Source organism: Myotis davidii, unplaced genomic scaffold (genome assembly GCF_000327345.1).
Source record: "Myotis davidii unplaced genomic scaffold, ASM32734v1 scaffold46, whole genome shotgun sequence".
Taxonomy (NCBI): Eukaryota; Metazoa; Chordata; class Mammalia; order Chiroptera; family Vespertilionidae; genus Myotis; species Myotis davidii.
Window position 1 is genome coordinate 11,919,902 of NW_006383006.1, and position 20,233 is coordinate 11,940,134.

General features: G+C 43.1%; 1 protein-coding gene across 1 annotated transcript in view; it reads left to right on the forward strand.

The window, feature by feature from the left end:
- The window catches only part of RYR3 (ryanodine receptor 3), a 417,605-nt gene that overhangs the window by 163,446 nt on the left and 233,926 nt on the right, over positions 1 to 20,233 (forward strand). Inside the window, 4 exon segments of the mRNA XM_015557536.1 lie at positions 10,189 to 10,405; positions 14,588 to 14,692; positions 17,144 to 17,247; positions 18,416 to 18,499. Of these exon segments, the coding sequence (XP_015413022.1) occupies positions 10,189 to 10,405; positions 14,588 to 14,692; positions 17,144 to 17,247; positions 18,416 to 18,499 (510 nt within the window).

The following is a 20,233-nucleotide window of genomic DNA, read 5'->3' on the forward strand; positions in this document are numbered from 1 at the left end:
AATTTATTATCAATAATTTTGAAATCTAAAAGGCTCTGAGAAATATAAACTTTTTATGATTTATTTTACCACAAAATCTGAACTAAATTCATTTTGTGGCAAAGCTATCAGCAACAGAAATGAGGCTATTTTTAGTCTTTATTCCACATCTTGTGAATATTTACATGTTTATAGAAATATTCTGAATTTTATTATGGGGTACAGCCCCCCCCACCTGACTGGAGGAACTTTTTAAGATATTACATGTACCTTCTTTCTTTCTTTAAATCTAAAAAATTCTGCAGTCTAATACACAACTCCAAACTTTTCATATAAGGAAAGGATTGGGTCTGTAGTATCACTTAAAGCAACATAAGGGAACATCCAACTGAATGGATCCTCGTGAACTTTTTCTGTTATTTGTTATTTTTCATCTTTGCTAATTTGAGACAGTTGTATCTTAAAGTCTTCATTTTCTATTTGATTAGCAATGTGGTTGCGTTTGTTTATGCTTACTGTTTTTATGTATTATTTTAACCCAATATCCTTGTTAATTTTGTGTTTTCTGCCTTTCTGGTATTAATTTTGGAACAATTTTTTTACATATATTAAGCCTGTTAAACTCTTGCCTTATAGTTTTCAAATATTCTCAGTTTGTGATTTACTTTTGAATATATAATTTTTCTATTTTGTTTTTCCCTTTTACAAAAGTAATGTAAGTCAAAGAAAATAGCAAGACCCCATAATCATACCATCAGAGATAATCACATTACCCTTTTATTTATGCATCTCAATATTTTTACATTAAATTGGACTTGTACTATGCATGCTGATTGTCTACACACTATTGCTAACTATTGTGTTCATTGCTCTCCCTCTTCTTTGCACTATTTGGACGCTGTATTAATTATTTTAGCCTGACAATACATCTTAACATCTGGAAGGCAAGATCCCAATTTAACTCTTTTTCCCAAAATTTTCTTAGCCATCTTGCTTCCTGCCTCTTAAGGAGATCACTATCAGTTGAGCAGGAAACTAGTTAGGATCACTGTGGTATCCATGGAAACCGTTGGAAAGGGCCATGAGAGGAGGAGAGTTGTGCAGAGCAGAGCTTTTTGTGGGACCACAAAAAAAAGCCATCACAGAGCTCCCAGCACCCAAGTGATGGGATTTCCAGAGTGACAGCCCTGTGATAGGCTCAGCACCTCCTGTGGACGGATAAATCAAGATATGTTCACATATTTATAATAGAGGATAAAAATTCTGTCCTGTTTCCAGTAAATAAACTATTTAGGAATAAAACATTATCCTTTGGAAATGATATTCAACCTTTAGAAATTGACACAGATTTGCAAGCATGCACAGTATATACAGTAATGTATGTTTGCAAACACACCTAGTGGCACAATATCCACGTACTTACCCACAAATCCACACATGCATATTTATAAGCATAGTCATATAGATGTGTATAATATATTGAAACTAAACATTATCATTGCTAGGTATTCTTGTAAGAAATGGAGGACCACTACAGTAAAAGTTCACTAGGTTTGTAAATTTATTTATCACCGGCTTTAGCAAGAGGATTATACATTAGCCCCAGGGACTAAATTCTAAAAGTCGGGAGTTCTTTCCTGTGTTTCTCTGTGCGGATGATATTTTCATGAGAATTTCATGCCAATTCTCCCTTCATATGTGTGGTGTGACATATCATTCCTCATCGGTATCCTTAGGAGAAGGTAGAAAACAAGGAGCATATTAAAAGATATAGGCACTATGAGCACAAAGAAGCTGAATGGACAAAGACGCCCTGGCAGCTGGAGGAAACCAGTGTAAAGCCCCATTGCTCATCTTCCCACTCCATTCCCCAAGAATAAAGAGAATGAATAGAAATCTAAATACTAGGAAAGAGCGTTTGGCCATCCACCTGTTGACTCAGTGCCTTCTTCTGGAGGAACTGCTCACTCTGAGCCATCAGTGCCCAGGCCGGCATTTGCCTGGTGATTGATGGCCATGGTCACCTAGCACAAGTGCCCCTCCCATCTTTATCTTCGCCACATCCCATCTACTGGGTTTTGCTTCCCATCTGAGAGAAACACTTAGCTAGAAGTCAAATCTCTCTAGAGGGGTCTTTTCCAGTCTGCTGGTTAATGGACTTTCCTGAATATTTTGTGCTTAGAGAATAGTACATCCAATCTTGCCTGCTGCATAATGATTTTTAATCATTAACTCATCCATCTAATCTCCCTCAGAGCTATGAGATAGGAGATAGGACTTTTAAACATGTGTGTTTTGGGCGTGTGTGTGGCAGGGGAGGGGGGAGTTTAAAAACTCTTCTCTTGGCAAGGAATTGCAGCTAACAGGTGAAGAAATAGGTGACTGATAGGTATCCACCTGTAGATCTTTCTAGCAGCTTGTCTCTCGGTCAGCAGATCATGCAGCCTTCTCCATGCATGGGAGAGAGAGAAGCAGAGTTCCCAGATGAGAAACATGAGATGGCTCACCCATTTATAAGGCACAGCTGCTGAGAGAATTTAAGAAACTGAACTGTGCAAATGTGCTGACTTGAAAAGCTAACACCTTAGCTATGAGAGCTTCTTGCTTATTGCAACTCAGCAAGCTCCAGTGGGACGCCAGGAGCTTGATGTCTCTCAAACCTCCTTTTCTGTCAGGAAAATATCACCTCTGAGATATTCCTGTCTTTGGTTCTCAGAACATGATATGATCTGAGAAGAGATGGATCGCAGTTGGCCTGCATTCTTGGGAAATACCTTTCGCTGAAGTATGTCCAATCCATCACATGGTGTCACTGGTCAGGGTCAGTGCTGGTCCTGTGTCAGTTTGTTTTCACTCATGAGCAAATGGGATCGATGTCCTAATACTGACTGTCACATCAGCTGGTGAGGTGTGATTTGTACTGAAACACAGTAGTTCCCCCTCTACTGCTTACTGCTTTAGTTCACTTGTGCAGAGAGCTAGAAAGATAAACCAGGATCTTAACTCCAAATTAAAGGATCTTACTGAAAATAAATCTATACTAATAAAAGGGTAATATGCTAATTAGACCGGGCATCTTCTAGACCTTCCGAATGTCCTCCAAACAAAGCCATGGTGGCAGGGCCAAGGCAGAGGAAGTTAGGGGCGTTCAGGCTGGCAAGGGAGAGTGGTTAAGGGGATCAGGCCAGCAGGGGAAAGCAGTTATCGGGCCTAAACCGGCAGTCAAACATCCCCCGAGGGGTCCTGGATTGAAAAGGGTGCAGGCCTGGCTGAGGGAACCCCTACCCCCCATGCATGAATTTAATGCACCGGGCCTCTAGTGTGTTTAATAATAAAATTGAAAACAAATTATTGTTTTTACCCAATAGAGTAGAATTTTGTCTGTTATGTAGTGTCTCTCCCGGCAAGGTGCAAGACTATGCCCTTCGAGAGAAAGATTCTTTTCCCATCAGAGAAGAACTTAGAAATTTCCTCAATTTTAACTTCTCTGTTGCTTCTAAATTAGATTTCTCCTTTACAGCCTCATTGCCTCCTATTTAATAGTCTTTACTGAGGTTGAAATCTTGTCATGGTGACCCCACATTATTTTGTAACTAGAGGCCTAGTGCACGAAATTCATGCACTGGGGCGGGAAGGGGGTCCCTCAGCCCAGATTGTGAGAGGGCGCAGGCCACCTATCAGCCTGGTCCTCCCCAACTTCCCTCCCCTGCCAGCCATCTTGTGGCAGCGATCTTGGACCACATGGGGGCGGCCATCTTGTGCGAGGGTGTTATGGTCAATTTGCATATTAACTCTTTATTATATTGGATTACAAACTATCTTGTTAATAACAACACCTGGTTAGGATGTCCCTGCCAGCAGTCATCAAAAAGCAAAAATCTTCTCAATTAGATTTACCCACAGTGAAGTCAAAGGCAGCATGAGTAATTACAAAATCCGCACATCAATATGTACTCTCTTCTATTATGAATATGCCTTCTTAGCTTCCTTCCTGGTGTGATTTGTGGCTGGTGTGATTAGTTTAGCAGGGCTTCAGTGTAACAGCCTTGTTCATTAGAGGACAGAATTTGGGATGAGGCATATGTACCTTGGAGCCCACCCAAAAGGTTCAACTACTTAGATTCCAGAAAATTGTTATTAAAAGGTAGTATGACCCTACCAAACGGCATCATGGCATGACCCACCTGGGGAGCATTATGCAGAAGCTGAGGATATAGTAAAATTTGGGCACTACATTTTGTTTTGCAGAAAATTGATGAATTAATCACTGTAGTAGAGTGATTTTCAACTAGTGTGCCATAAGAATTTTAAAACATGCAATACCTGACTATTTAGTGAGGGGAAGTGACCTCTTTTCCCTTAGATTGTCAAATTAAAAAATGACAACAGCCAACAAAACAATAGCTGTCCAGTGTGAATGAATCAAAATTATACCTGCTTTTATGTCAGATCAGCAAAAAAATATAATACATTTTTGGTGTGCTGCAGAATTTTAATAATTAGTTTATGTGTGCATGAGATGAGAAAGGTTGAAAATTGCTGCTGTAGTAGAATATATGTTATATCTATAAATTCCCCATAGATTATGTTATCATCTTACGTAACTCTTTACCAGCCCTTGCTAATTTATAAAAACAACAATATCCAAAGATGGTTGGTGTTTGCAGTTGCTGTTTGTTTTCTCTTGGTATATATGGACTTGGCTGAAACTCAGGTAACCAACAGCTTAGTTATTTCCAGCTTGCTGTGGTCAATGCTGTGGAAATTATTGCTGAGATAAATATACTTCTGTGACGAACATGATGAGCACTGGCTGGGTTGCCCTGGGCTTTCATCGAACACTGGCCAGGAAGAAATATGAATGTGGGAATGTACATAACTCAGATTTGTCTCCTCTCTAAGCAATATGGACTAAAGAAGCCATTATGAAATCATGAGTTGAATTCGGGTCAACAAAAGCTTGCTAAGTCTTTCTCCTCTTAACCACAGCCTGCATCCTTTTGTTCTTTGGGACCCCATCCCAACTCTCTGGGAGGGACTCAGTAGTAGGTAAGAGTAACTAAGACTAAAGTGTCTTCATGTGATTGCTAGCTGTGAATAAGGAAAATAGTCCTTTCTGAGCACAGCAAAGCTTTGATTTTTACTGTATTTTTTGTATTCATGGGTCAGTCTTTCAAATCTGGATATTTGCAATAGGTATTCTCATCTCTTCTGCAAACTGGCAAGTAAAAACACACAAATCTCAAAAGATGAAAATGCTCATGAGGATTTTTCAATACAATTTGCTCTATTTTCAAAATCCGTCAAGTAAATAGAAAATTCTTCCACACATCCCGAAACTTCAGCACTCCCAGGTGGCCATTACTGAAGCTATTGCTCATTCTGAGATGGAGGATCTGAGGACATTGCTTACTGTAATCACTTTAGGAAGAAAAACCTTTGAGAGTTGATGGGGTGTCTGAGTCATGGGAAGGACCCCAGAATATGACACAAGTGCTTTAGTGGAAGAGATCAAATTGATTAATGAAATTGATTTTACAATCCATTAATGCAGAGAAAAATCTAAGGATAAAGAAGAACTAATTTTAATTAAAAACTCTATTCTTAAATTATCTTTTTTAAAACTTTGACCTTTTCTGTGATGCTGGGAGAGTCCATGGAACCCAAGGAGCAGGGAAGCATACACCTAAAAGAGAGAGACTTACATTCTATTTGGAAACTTCTCATTTATAAATGAGGCAAAGGATTTCAAACATTGAGTGCCAGATAATTGATGTATTGACAGGAGTAGATAGGGGGGTGTAACTTGGTTGTTTCTCCTTCGACCCTTCAAATCCTTGCTCTGGACTCCTTGAGTTCTTGGGCAGAGTCTGTATCCTTATTATTCCTTTTAAGAATAAGAACAATCTTGTCAGTAATTTAAAAGCTCCATGTATGTGGACATAAAAACTCCCAATTTGTACCTAGTTTGAGCTATCCCCCACTTGGCCAGAGGTTTGAGGAAGACCTCTTGTCCCTGTTGGTTCAGCTCCTCCCAGTTAGCCAGCCCCTCCCTGTTTCAGAACCTCTAGAGCTGAGTCCAGGGGGTGAGATCGCTGAGGGAAGGGCTGGTATTCTGGAATTGATGAGGCTGTCATGTGATATCAGACCTTGGTGTAGCGGCTGTGCAATGGCTGCCTCTTTCCCCTTTGGGGCCTTCTGTAATTTTCTTGAAGGGCCTCGGGCTGGAAACCTCTGACACAGGCAATTCTTTTGACACAAGCTTTGCACTTGTGTTGGCTGCTCCCCCTGGCTCCAAACCTCCCTCTACGTTTTCCCAGGCCTCCCACCTCCTGAGCCCCTGGGTTTCTGATCTCTATTCAGTTATTTGCCTTCCTGGAGATGGCTGACAGCTAGCTCATTTGAATTCTCTGGCCTTCCAGAAGCACACTCCTTGGCACCATCTCTCTCTCTCTTTCTCTCTCTCTCTCTCTCTCTCCCATGAGCTCTCTCTCTCCCTTCCATCCTCCCATCCCCTCTCTCCCCAACCCTAGCCCTATCACAGGTAAATGTATCCCTTACTAAACCTTAGGAACCAATTGTAAAGTTCTGAGTAGATCCTTGAAGCCCTCACCCTTCCACTTCAGATGGGAGGGAACCCCTACCTCCTTTTCTCCCTGACAGTTCTCTTCGTGTGAATTCCTTACCTTGCTTATCTCTCTGGAGGTGCACAGTGAGCTGAAGCTAACAGAACTGGGAGCTCCTCTGTAGCTGATCCAGCACCTCACTCCAGGATGTGAAAAAATTGGCATTCGCTCAATTGTCCTCCTTTGGGAGCTCTGCTAAAACTCTGATACAGAGGGTAGCCCATCCTAATATCCTCAAATAAAGTGGATTTCAGCCATTTCATTCCTTTCCTTTGATTATTTCCTATATTTCATCCCTAGTTCTTTTCTTCAACCTGGTCAGTCTGGATTTCCCTGAACGTGCAAGTGAGTGAGTGAGGAGGAGGAGGAAGAGGCCCCCCAGTAGTGGTGGCGACTTGTTGGAGCCCATCCCACAGTCTCTGGGCAGCTCCTCATGGGCTGCGAGGGAAGGAGCCACAGACGGTCGGTGTGCCTGGAGCCAGCTCCTGTCCAGTCCCACCTGCTGGGAGCTGGGCTCCTGTCTGACAGGCTTTGGAAGCAACCCAAGACCAATCCTGCCACCCACTGAAGCATAGCATTATGGCTTGGAAGACGATGCTTCAGCAAGCAATAAACACTGATTACTGGCTATGTAAATTTTTCATTTTACAGTCTGTGTGGCCATTACAGGAGATAAGATTAAGATTTATCTTCATTATTGTTCTCCTTTTAATAACTGAATATACATGCAGAAAGTATTGTTCTTCCTTACTGCTACATGGAACTCCACCTTTCTTGATTTGTTATCTTTCCAGAAGAGGACAGCCGATTTTAAAATGTAAGAGAAATTTTAAAATGAAACAAAACTGGCGAGAGAGCTCAAGAATAATTAAGTTCCAAGTAACAAAGAATGCACTTGCCGTACAAGCTCCCAGCTCAGCTTCTCACAGGAAGGATGCTCAATGAGGAAAGGCAAAAAAATCCCACACTCATTCTTTGCTCAGAAAGATCCCATTTTACCCCATAGTTTCCACATGTCAGGAACACAGTCTGTTCTGTTACGGATGGATTGGGAAGTTCTCAACAAATGGATGCAAGGCTTAGTCATTATTTCCTGAAGGTTAACAAAATTAGTAACACTGCAGGCTAATGACTCAATTTTGTTTTAATGTCATTGCTCATATTCTTAATATATGTAGATCATGCCCTGTTGCATAACATTTAATGTAGGAACATTTGCAAGGGATAATTGTGGTGCTGACTCTGTAGCATTGTGGTTTAATACATTAAAATGGGAAAGTGGGAGGATTCATATTTCTATAATTAATCTTAAAATACTGTTGGGATAAAGAATGTATTTGTGTTGGAAAGGAAAAAACCTTAAGGTCTCTCACTTGGGGAGATTTTTATTTTCCATTTTCACAATCCGGCTATGTCCACAGTCACAGTGACTCCGCCCACACTGTGACTTCGCTTGCAAGGCTGCCCTGCCAGAATGAAGGAAATGAGGCCTAGTGGGGAGTGTTGCTGTGAGAGTTTTGCTGGGTCGCAGTCCTTCCACTGTGTACCTCACCTCGCTTCACACACACATGCCCACTCCATCTGCAATTCCTAACATTCCTAATTCCCTCCCCCTAAAGTGGGATCTGGCTGCTTATTTCCATGTTGGCCATCACTATCCCTGTCCAACCCACCCTCATCTCTCGCTGTGACTAGATGGGTGTTAGGTGCCTGCAATTGCCTTCAAATTGTTCCCCATGCCTGTCTACATAGAGCAACCTAAAAATTTTTATCTTTTCTTAAAATCCCTCAGAAGCTTCCCACCTGGAAGAAAATCTCAACTCCTTCTCCTGGCTCACAGACCCTGCCTGGTCTAGCCCTGCCACCTCCCACCTCATCTTCTGCCCCTCGGATGCTCCGTGTTTGCATGACACCACCTCTACCCAAGCTCTGTCTACCTTGGGGCCTTTGCACATGTTGTTTTTTCTGCCTGGAATGCTCTTCCTCCAGATTTTGACCTCATTAGCTTCCCCTTAATCCTAGGGGTTAACTTATATGTCTCCTCCTCAGAGATGCCTTCCTTGACTCCAATCTAGGAGCAACCCTCTTCCCCAACTTATTTTGTCTCCCTCTTTATCCCCTCACTGAATGTCTCCCAATCAGCATTTAGACCCATTGGTCTGGTTCAGTGGTCGGCAAACTCATTAGTCTACAGAGCCAAATTATCAACAGTACAACAATTGAAATTTCTTTTGAGAGCCAAATTTTTTAACTTAAACTATATAGGTAGATACATTGTTATTAACTTAATTAGGGTACTCCTAAGGCTTAGGAAGAGCCACACTCAAGGGGACAAAGAGCCACATGTGGCTCACGAGCTGCAGTTTGCCAACCGCTGGTCTAGTTGGATGCCTACTATGTGCTGTGTTCAGTGCTAAATCCTTAGTGCGGAGAACATTGCAAGTCCTAGGAGCTCAGTAAATGGTGGTTAAGTGGAGGGAGTGAGCGTTGTGTGCAGATGCTATGTGTGTGGATTGATTTCTCCTGTGTGAAATTATTGTTGACCCTGCCGGGCTGCATACCTTACCATGTTTTCATTACTTAAAACTTCAGTCACATTTCCTCATCAATTTAATGTAGTTGCACTTCACTTGGAAAAGCAGTATTTCTAGTTGCTAACTTAGGAGCATGTGAGTATCATTTTGAAATAGTTCACCCTTTCCTCCTAATGCTGACCTAACTTGTAGACCTGGGGCTGAAATTCAGCCAGAATGCTGAATTAAAATATTGAAAAAGACTTCAGCACATGGTAATTAGTGCCTGCCATTCCTATGAGCCCCCGACTGTCCTTTCCCCTTCCTTTGGCGGTCCCTCCAGGCCCTGGTGAAGGGAGCCAGGGAATCTGGCTTGGAGACCAGCAGGATGGTTGCATCCCTAAGAAAAGCACTGGGAGTCTAATAAGCAAACGTTTTGTTCCCATTTGGCCCCTGTGGCTGTGGCCACCTGAGGATGTTTCCTCAGAGTCGCCCTCATATGGCTGCTTTGGAGAACTGCAGCCCCTGCAGTGTACCATTTCTATTAATGACGCCTGGCATGTATACCATTTGTGTTTAATACTCTGGTGCTACTAAATCTTTTGCCTTCATCTAAAAATGAGAATTTCCTATTTTCCTCAGGTAGTTAAATCATCCTTCCTTTCATTGACGTGTGACTAATCTCCCTCAGATTAAGACTTAAAGCTCTCACGCACTGATTCCAATTTTATTTTTAGAGAATAATATCAGCATCCCTGTATTCTTTTTAATACCCTAGTGATAATGTGTGTAGTGACTTAGCCACTAGAGCATAGATGTTTTTACTCTAGTGATATTAACAGTCAAACTAACTTTTAAGAACGTGGCTGATATGGTCACCTAAGGACCACACGCAGTTCTCTGTCCACTGCTTTTGTTTCACACTTTCAGATGTTTGCTGTGCTGAGTCTGAATCCAGTCGCTTCCCACAAAATAACTTGGGTGTAGGGGAAACTGATCTTGAATTTGTGCGTATTTGGACTGGCGTATTTTTTTAACCTCTCTCTTCTTGGTCTCTCCAAATGACACAGAGTCCGTTTCCTGATGGGTGGACGTCATGGGGAATTTAAGTTTCTGCCTCCCTCTGGCTATGCCCCTTGCTATGAAGCCTTACTTCCCAAAGAAAAGATGAGACTGGAGCCTGCCAAAGAATATAAACGTGACAGCGACGGCATTAGAGATCTGCTGGGAACCACCCAGTTCCTCTCCCAGGCTTCTTTCACCCCGTGCCCCATAGACACCAGTCAGGTAGGTTCAATCTGCCAACAGGAGTCAACCCATGAGGATGAAGTAATAGGGCTACATCATTGTTTCTCTGTTGCCTATAGAATTGTCATAGAATGTGAACCACTGTTATTCTTCATGTTTGCACCATAGGCGTAGATTGAGCTCTTTAAGGATTTCTCAACTAATGGACAAGTTAGGCCCTGGCTACTCACAAGGCACTGGTACTAGGCTCTGTGATGCACAGGCAAAGCTGTGTTGGTATTCTCTGGGAGTTCACACCCAAGTTGAAGAGCTAAAAAGTGAATGTATTACTTTTTAAAGTGTAAATGTAATAAGTGCAAAATGAAGAGCATGCACAAGGAAATGCTGGACACCCTTTCGGCTAGAATGGTTTCGGAGTCTGTGTAAAGAGGATAGAATTCAATCAGGGGCCTCAATAAGCTTAAATGGGGATGGGTGTCCAGGGGGGAAGTCACAGGAATGGGATAAGTAAGGGACTAGAAGTAAAAACACAACTAGGGGCAGGCGGTAATGAGTACTAGTACTCCCGTGTGGCTGGATGCTAGGAAGAAGAGAAGTATAAAGGAAAATAGTTGGAAATAAAACTTAAAGAAATGGGATAGAGAGAAGGGCTTTAAAGGTGCTGATAAATGGACATTTTTCCCCTTCTAGGGTCTATATTTTGAGAGAGACGTGTTCACATGGTTATGATAAAGGGCATAAACAGCTTTAGTATTTCCTATAAACCAGTGCTACTCAAATCATTATTCTAGGTGTTAGAGAAAGTAAATGAAAAGGGAATTTGTCTTTGAGGTGCTTGGGTTAATGGTCTGGAGGCATAAAGTTCTTCTGGTGTGTTGAAGGTCTAGAGCACGCACTTATTCATAATATTCATATGACCCTGTTACATTCAGGTGTGTGCATATGCTCATGAGTTTCCTTCTCACTCCCGGTAGCCGATAGTTGTGAAGTCCGATAGAACAGAAACTGTAGCATTTCTTCGCCTGCTTCACAGAGCCTAGTACAGCACCTGGAGAGTAGTTGCAGTTGAGAATGTAGATGGAAAACTAGGGAGGAGTCTGTGAGCCAGGGTGATCTTAGGACTCCATCATCTGGTTCTGGTTCCTGGCTATTCTAGATGAGAAGTTTGAGGACCAAAGAACCCAATTAGCTTGTCTGTGTACACAAGCTGCTAGCGCCCCAGTTGGGGAAGAACATGAGCAGGAGCATGATTCCTGCTCCTCTGTGCTGCCCTTCTTACTGAATTACCAGATCAGTGTGTGTTACTCAGAAAAGGCTTATTGGAACAAATGGGCCTCTAAAAGATATTTTATTTTTTTAAATATATTTTATTGATTTTTTACAGAGAGGAAGGGAGAAGGATAGAGAGTTAGAAACATCAATAGAGAGAAACATCGATCAGCTACCTCCTGCACACCCCCTACTTGGGGATGTGCCCCGCAACCAAGGTACATGCCCTTGACTGGAATCGAACCTGGGACCCTTCAAGTCTACAGGCTGGCACTCTATCCACTGAGCCAAACTGGTCAGGGCTAAAAGATATTTTAAAAGTGAGGGGAAGTTTTGATGAGGGAGGAGAAAAGGGCCTGATCAAAGAGTGAGAAGAGTTTCTAAACATGCAGAATTGAACATTTGGAAATCAAAGAACAGAGGTAGATCCACAAGCCAAAAAGATACTGTTAAGACCCAATGGTGAATTGGTATGGACCCTGGATCTAGGACAGTGATGTCGAACCTTTGGAGCTCGATGTGTCAGCATTTTGAAAAACCCTAACTTAACTCTGGTGCCGTGTCACATATAGAAATTTTTTGATATTTGCAACCATAGTAAAACAAAGACTTATATTTTTGATATTTATTTTATATATTTAAATGACATTTAACAAAGAAAAACCAACCCAAAAAATGAGTTCGCCTGTCACCTCTGACACGCGTGTCATAGGTTCGCCATCACTGATCTAGGGAAATGTGGCTGGGAAATAAAATAATAGGTAAGCTCTTGTTGGAAAGGTACAATTTATTACCTCAAAGGAGACCTTGCCATTTTTTTAGAATCTAGCATCCTGTGAAATTATTGTCAAAGGAGAAGTTAAATACAAGGTACTCATACATAGTCAACTCCATTCTCCCTGGGGCACATTAACCAATATGCTGATTAAGTATCACTAAGTAGAGCCCTGTGGTTACACAGGAACAGTGCCCAGTGCTTGAACCACCCACAGCCCCTGGAGAGAAAGGAGCCCAGCTCTGAGTAACCCAGCCCCCAGACACCCAGGAGGCAGTTATAAAGCTAGTGTTGCTCCGTCCTAGGTAGTCACCAGCTGAGGTCACTGACATTGTGATCTGGGTTATATGTGGAGGCTTCTTTTCCACATTTTCTTCTTTCACTGAAAGAAATGGGATAGAGAAGCATGTGGTTCCTCCAGTGTGCAAATCTACTTCCAGACTATAATCAGTTAAAGGAGCACGTAGTTTAAACAGATTATCTTAGTTAACCAGTAAAATCCAAATACAGTTGTAATTTGTTTTATTATTGTAGTAGTAAACTAAATCTAAAATGGGGGTGGGGGAGAGAAAGTACTTGGGCAGGGCCCACAGTTTGTAATCTCGGTGGAGAGACAAGCAAAGCTCCAGGAAAACACAGAGAAACTCTCCCTGAAGGTAATTGTGGAAGACTTCCCAAAGGTGGTGACATTTGAGCTAAATTCAGAAGGATAAATATTGAGGTTGTTTGTGTTAAAACCAGAGCTGGACAGCAGTTAAAATGGTAAAAACAAATTTTACTTCGAGCCTATTGCAAAAAGGGGGAAGGAACTCCAGCACAGAGCTGGGTCAATTCTGAATACAGCGAGAACAAATGGGGATTTACAGCCAAGGAGCAGGTTGAGGGGTAGGGCCTGGGGTGGTCAATGATGGTCAGTTACTAAGAGGAAATATTAGGGATTGGATGGATTCTTGACAACCTGATCTACTAGGATTCTAGCTGAAGGCAGGCCGGAGTGATCTGCTATCACCTGGGAAATGGTGGGGGATGAGGAAATTTGATCAGATATGGAAGGTGATCAGGTAACAAGAGTAGTAGATTCTCGTTAAACTGATTTATCATGATTCTAAAACTAGGGTCTTGAGGGCAAGGCCAAGGATGGAGCCTGGTCAAAAAGGAGCTCAGAAGTACCTGTCTAGAGTTTGGTCAAGGAGAGTCTTTGTCATTTGTGTATCATGGTGAGTATAAGGTAAAGGTTGCATATGCAAGGGCGCCAAACTGTGGAACAGTGTGACCTTTTGGAAGAATTTCAAGAAGTTTGGAAAGGATGTGTTTGGGAGGGCTGTGATGAGACAACTAAAGAAACACACTTAGTTAAGACATCTAGTCTATGTCTTAGGAGTGCCAAGGAACACTTGGAGGCAGGCAAGAATGTGTTTTCATGTGGTTTTGTTTTTATAAACTCATCACTCTGGCCAGAGTATGGAGTATAGATTGATGGGGAGTGGGAAGGACCCATTATGAGGCTCTTACAGTGGTCCAGGGAGAAAATAATGAGGTGGAATGATGTAGAGGAAAGAACCCTTCAGAAATATGCTTAGTGAATAAACATGACATATTTTATGACTGATTAGGCAGGGGAGATGGATGGGGGAACAGGTAATGCCAAGAGGGAAGACACTAGGATGGCTTCCAGGCTTAAAGCAATGGTGAGGCCCTTTAACAAAAAGAGGAGAGAAAAAAAAAAACAGGAAGATAAAAAGGTTTAAAAGGAAAGATAATGAATTTACCTTTGAATAACATATTGAGTTATCACTCAATAATAACACTGAATAACACTTTGGTGGGAAAATCCTACAGGCAGTTGAAACATGGGTCTGAACTTCAGGAGAGACTGTGGCTGGAGATGGACTTACTTGGGACTACCCTTATACGGGGAGGTGAGATCTCCCAGGGAGAAAGCATGGAGAGAGGGGATGTACAGCCCAGGGAAGTATTCCCAGGTGAAGTACACACAACAGCAATATCCACAAAGAAGAGTGAGAGAAGATGGGCAGAGAGGAAGCCAAGAGAGGAAAGAATCCTGGGTTACATGTAGGGAGTCAACTAGAACACCTGATCCATAGAGATATTATGGTAAATTTTAGTACAGTTTTCTCTTGTAGTTCTGACTTCACACCTGTTCCTTTTCCTTTTAGGTGGTTTTGCCGCCTCACCTAGAGAAGATCCGAGACAGACTGGCTGAAAATATCCACGAGCTTTGGGGAATGAACAAAATAGAGCTTGGCTGGACTTTTGGCAAGGTACGGGTTCCTGTGGCCAGGCCGAGGTGGACGGTTGGATTGCCTTGTTACCTGGAAGGGTTCTTCAAAGACCTGAATGAGGAAGGGAGCCTCATGAGCTAATACTCACTCCTGACTACCACCTGTCTAACTGCCGCTGTGTTCAGCAGCAGGCTTGTTCAGTTATTGGTTTAGTATTGTCAGGAGTGCTGGGGAGGCCAGCTCTGCACAGACAAAACCAGGAACCTACTTCCCTTTTCACTCCCAAATGCTGGTTTCCTTTATTCAGGGAATAGCGAGTGAGGTCCATTCTCAGCACCCCTGAGAGCCCTGTCATCTCCCTTTCCTTTAGGAAAGTTGTCCTCTCTGCATGGGTGGTAAAAAGAGGCTGATTCATTGTCTTAAATCAGAATTTGTTTAATATGGTTTGCGGACGTATCACTTAGATTAATGGACACTCAGAGGAGGTTAAGAACCTCTTTCACGAGAAAGCTTTTTTTCACCGAGGCTGAAAATTGATTTTGTTCTGTAATTTGTAAGGTCATGTCTGAGGTAGAAGTACTAGTATAGGTGAGTTCTGAAGCTTCCTGTGACCCTGAAAGTCTCAAATTATGAATGGTTCAGCTTAGTTACTGCGAGGGGTCCTGCACTCTAGCATGCATGTTGGGATAGCTACCATAAAATATTCTCCCTGAATCTGACCAACTCTCTGCTGTATGCTCTTATAACACCACAAACCTCTCCTGTAGAGAACTAAGCACAATTTTAACTTTACCTTTATTTTTATTACTAGGGGCCCAGTGCACGAATTCATGAACCTTGAAAAGAACTGGGGGCTGCGAGACTGCAGTTGGCACAGGGACGGATCTTGGCCCATCCTCTGTGACCCTGCCCAGCCCCTCCTGCCATGGCCTCCAGTACCCTGTCTGCTGGCAGCCCTGCTTCTGCTGCCATCACTCCCACACACTGACGGAGCCAGCCCTGCTCACACCCACTGACAGCCAGCAATGCGTGCAAGTAGAACCAGCGCCATCAGTGGGTGTGAGTGGTGGCTGCTGCCCCAATTGCCCCTCAAGAGCGTGGGGAAGTAGAGAAGCCCTCAGGGGCAATTGGGGCTGGTAGCCACTGTTCAAACCCACTGATGGCACCAAGAAATTGGGACCAGTGTTGGGTGCCAGCAGCAGGTGCAAGCGATGGCTCAGTGCCGGCTGCAGGTGTGAGCAGGGCCAGTGCCGGCAATGGATGCAAGTGGGGCCATTGCCAGAAGTGGGTGAGAGCAGTGGCTGCCAGTCCCAATAGCCCTCAGGAGCAGGTGAAGGTAGAGAAGTCCTGAGGGGTGACAGAGGCCAGCAGCCACTGCTCGCATCCACTGATGGTGCCAAGCGATCAGGGCTAGCACCAGGCACCAGCAGCGGATGCAAGTGGGGCCAGCGCTGGCAGCAGGTGCAAGTGCTGGGCAGGACCATGGCACATAGGAGCAAAGAATTTTCAGTAACCACCAGAGGCTCGCCCTGATGACAGCGACCAGTGCCCCACCTTGGTCTGGTGCCTCTGCTCACCTCCACCATCCCACGCCTACCATGTCCCCGTCGTGCCCCCTGGTGGTCAGTGCACATCATAGCAACCAATTTTTCAGTTCCACCATTCGGTCTATTTGCATATTAGCCTTTTATTATATAGGATTATTTTATTGCATCCTGTCCCATTAGACTGTATCTACTTCATGGGGCTAGGGCTATCCCAGCTCACCATTGAACTCCTAGTATCTAGCTCATTACCTACCGCATAGTAGACACTTGACAAATATTTGTTGAATGAATGAAGTAATTAATTAACTAATTCAGTAGCCATAGGTCATATGTTGCTACTGAGCACTTGAAATGTGACTGTGAATTGAGATGTGCTGTAAGTATAACAAATGCCAGATTTTGAGGACTTACTATGAAAAATAATATACAATATCTAATAAATTATCTCATTAATTACTTATTAAAATGGCAATATGATGGATATATTGGGTTAAATAAAATACATCATTCATCTTAATTTCACCTGTTTCTTTCTCCTTTTCTAATATGGCTACTAGAAAATCTGAAATCACAAGTGTGGTACCTTTGTGGCTGACCTTGTATTTCTATTGGACAGCACTGGTCCAGCTTCTGTAGTCCTTCATGATCTGAAGCATGCTGCCATTCAGTAGCATTGCAGTTCCATGAATTCGGCCAAGCAGGAGGGGTGATAGAGGCCAGAATCCACTATCTAGAAACAAATGCACAGAGCACAAGCCACTGGCAGCTTGAGGACTGTATCATTTATTAGAGAAAAGATCATCTATTTGCCTATCAGCGAATAGCTGTCTTTGTCTTGCCTGATAGAGATTACCTGGGCCATGTTTCACACTGTGTCCTTTTCTGTTTTCCAAGGCAGTGCCAGCTGTCAAACTTAAATTATATTCTTTATGTTGTCACCTAGATACGGGATGACAATAAAAGGCAACACCCCTGCCTTGTGGAGTTTTCAAAGCTGCCCGAAACTGAGAAGAATTATAACCTGCAAATGTCAACTGAAACCTTAAAGTGAGTGCTCAGTGGAATTGAATTTGGACTAAACAGTGAGTGGATGTCTTAATGCCATATAACTAAATTTCAAAGACATGTCTTTGCCTGGAAAACATGACCCATTCTGATAAATTAGAGGGTGATTATTCATGCCACAAAAGCATTTAGCAAAGTGAATAACACATCCACCATTGTTATTTAGCATAAATATTTCTTTAGAGGCCATTTGCTACTTGCCAGAGAGGGGGAAAATGTAGGGGGGCGGAAAAAACACAGAATCAAAGGACCAACTACTCTTTGCAATTAGGTTAAATCAAGAAAAAAAGATAAGGTGTTTCTAAAAACCAATGACAAAACATGGTTTGATTCACTAAAATTCCACTTAGAAACCACTTTTAGCTTATCTATGATCCCACCCATGATTAAAAGCCTAATTCAGACTTTATATTTTTTAGCCCAAGTTGGTATCTCCCATCTTAAATGTTTTTGGTGCTTGTTACCTGTTTCCTATGCATTCTATTTCTGTTCTCTAGTTCTCAGGGAGCAGACACTGTGGTTTTGTTGGCATAGCAATGCTGGGTCACCGTGCCTTGCTCGGGGCTCATATATGTGAAGTTGTTGATCACCCTGAGGCTTCCTGAGGCTGCAGCTCTGGTATCTCACAGTGTCTAGTTCAGCTCAAGGCCCTGCACGGGGAGTGCTCAGTCACTACTCGCTGACTCCGGAATTGCCATTACGACCCTATCTGTTCCCTGGAATCAGAGAAGCAGGACACAATTCTAATTCAAATTTGTAAATTCAAAAATGTCTCAAAGTGGGATTAGGAACCAACTTTTTAAATTTTCTTATGCTTACTATCATCTAAATCTGGAGTTGGCAAATTATGGCCCATGGAACAATCTGACTGGCTACCAATTTTTATAAAGTCTTATTGTAACAAAGCCAAGTTCATTGGTTTGCCTATAGTCCATGGCTGCTTTCATGCTCTAGACTGGCAGAGCTGAGTAACAGAGACACATGACCCACAAAGCCTAAACGTTTACTATCGCTCTTTACCGAAAGCTCTGGTGAGCCCCTTGTCTAAACGAATGACAGTTGTCTGCTTTTATCAGCTGGGATGTGGGACAGGGTTCTGGCTGTCCTTTGTTTGCAGCTAAGCCTAGTCTTTCCCTCTGTTTCATCACAGAACCCTCCTGGCCTTGGGGTGTCACATCGCTCATGTTAACCCAGCTGCTGAAGAAGATCTCAAGAAGGTCAAACTGTCCAAAAAGTAGGTGATTGCTTTTAATGGTCCAAGACTTCAATGCTTCAGTCTGGTTTTCAAACTGGGAGGATGGGAGGCCCATGCATGAAGACAGATAGCAGCCCCGGGTACTGCTAGCACCAGTTCAGGGTGGCCCCTCCAGTTCCTCAGGCTGCACGGAAACACCCAGACAGGAGCCTGTGAAAGTACAGTGTTTCCAGCTTTTCCCTCTTTCTGTTCCTTCTGCCCAGATCTACACTACTACTGTTAGTTTTGAGCCAAGAGATGCAGCACTCTCGGCTGGATGTGTTGCCTTTGGTCTATAAGTAGCAGTTGGCACGGGACCCTGGAAATGATTCGTAGCCACAGCAAAGATCCACTGCTCTGATACTGGGCCAACCTTTTAAATCCTTTGTGAAAAATGGGTGTCTCTGCCAAGATTTAATTTGGCCCCTAACTGTGCATGTGCACTACTCTTCCCCTCTCCTGCACATTCAGAGTAACATGGGCTCACACATTCAGATATGTGCTCAGGGGCACATCCACTGGCTCTCTCACATGCTCTCCCTCATATGCCAGACTTGGATTCTCGCACATTCACACAGGTGTCATAATTAGTTATGGAGCCAGGGAATTGCCAGAATTAATCAAATACTTCTCTTCCCCTTCTTCCCTGTTAAACTCCCAAGCTCCTCTCTCAGAGCCTGAGACCAGCACATCTAAGAGGTGGCAGCAGCAGGGGCAGTCTGCTGGCTGGAGTCAGTGTCCAGTAATCAATTGACTAGCCCATGATCAGGCATCCTGACAAGGTGGAGGAGGGGCAGTTTCTTATGCCTACAATAGACCCTGAATCTCATGCTGCTTAGAGGTTCCTGGGTAGTGTGAGCCTTGGTCTACAAGTCATCACCTTTAGGTTCTGGCCCTGGTCTGGGCTTTCATTGATGCTGAAGCCATGAGCATCTCTGGACTCACATTCCCAGGTGGCCATGATCATCTGCTCCTCTGAGAGTCACTCTACAATGTGCCTTGTCCTCTGCATTCACACATGCATCTACCTGGACTCATACTGCTCTTTTTCTCATCTTCTTGTCACCTTTAAAGTAAACACATCTGAGGCTGTGACTCCTGGACTGACACCTAACCACTCACTAAGGTCACTTCAAATTCAGAGATTCTCTAGTGCCATGATTTTTTTAATTCCCAAAGTAAAGGTTTAACTTTCCAAGACTGAACAATCATTCTCCGCTGATTTCTAAAAAACCATTGGCTCAAGGTCCTGTCCTTGCTGGTATGGTTAGAACCTTTTGTGTTTTAAAGGAGGATGGAGGAGCTTCTGGTGGTGTTACAGCATGCCAAATGTGCCCGTTATTTGTAGGGCAATAAGTGTTTTGTTACAAATAAGGATGGATTTGCACTGATCATCCACTTTCTCCAACAGTCTCCTTTGAGTCTGTGACACACATTAACTAAAATGATGGTGGATGCGGGGTTTCATTTATTGACTTGAAATAGAATTGAGCTATCCATTCTGCCACAGGATAAAGGCTGTGACTGAAGCCCTGTTTTCAGAGTTTGCTTACCATGTGCTATTGATTTAAAATCTGGAATGGGGGAGTCATACAGATCTGTTCAAAATATAATTTGTTGCCGAACCAGTTTGGCTCAGTGGATAGAGCGTCGGCCTGCGGACTGAAGGGTCCCAGGTTCAATCCCGGTCAAGGGCATGTACCTTGGTTGTGGGGAGTGTGCAGGAAGCAGCTG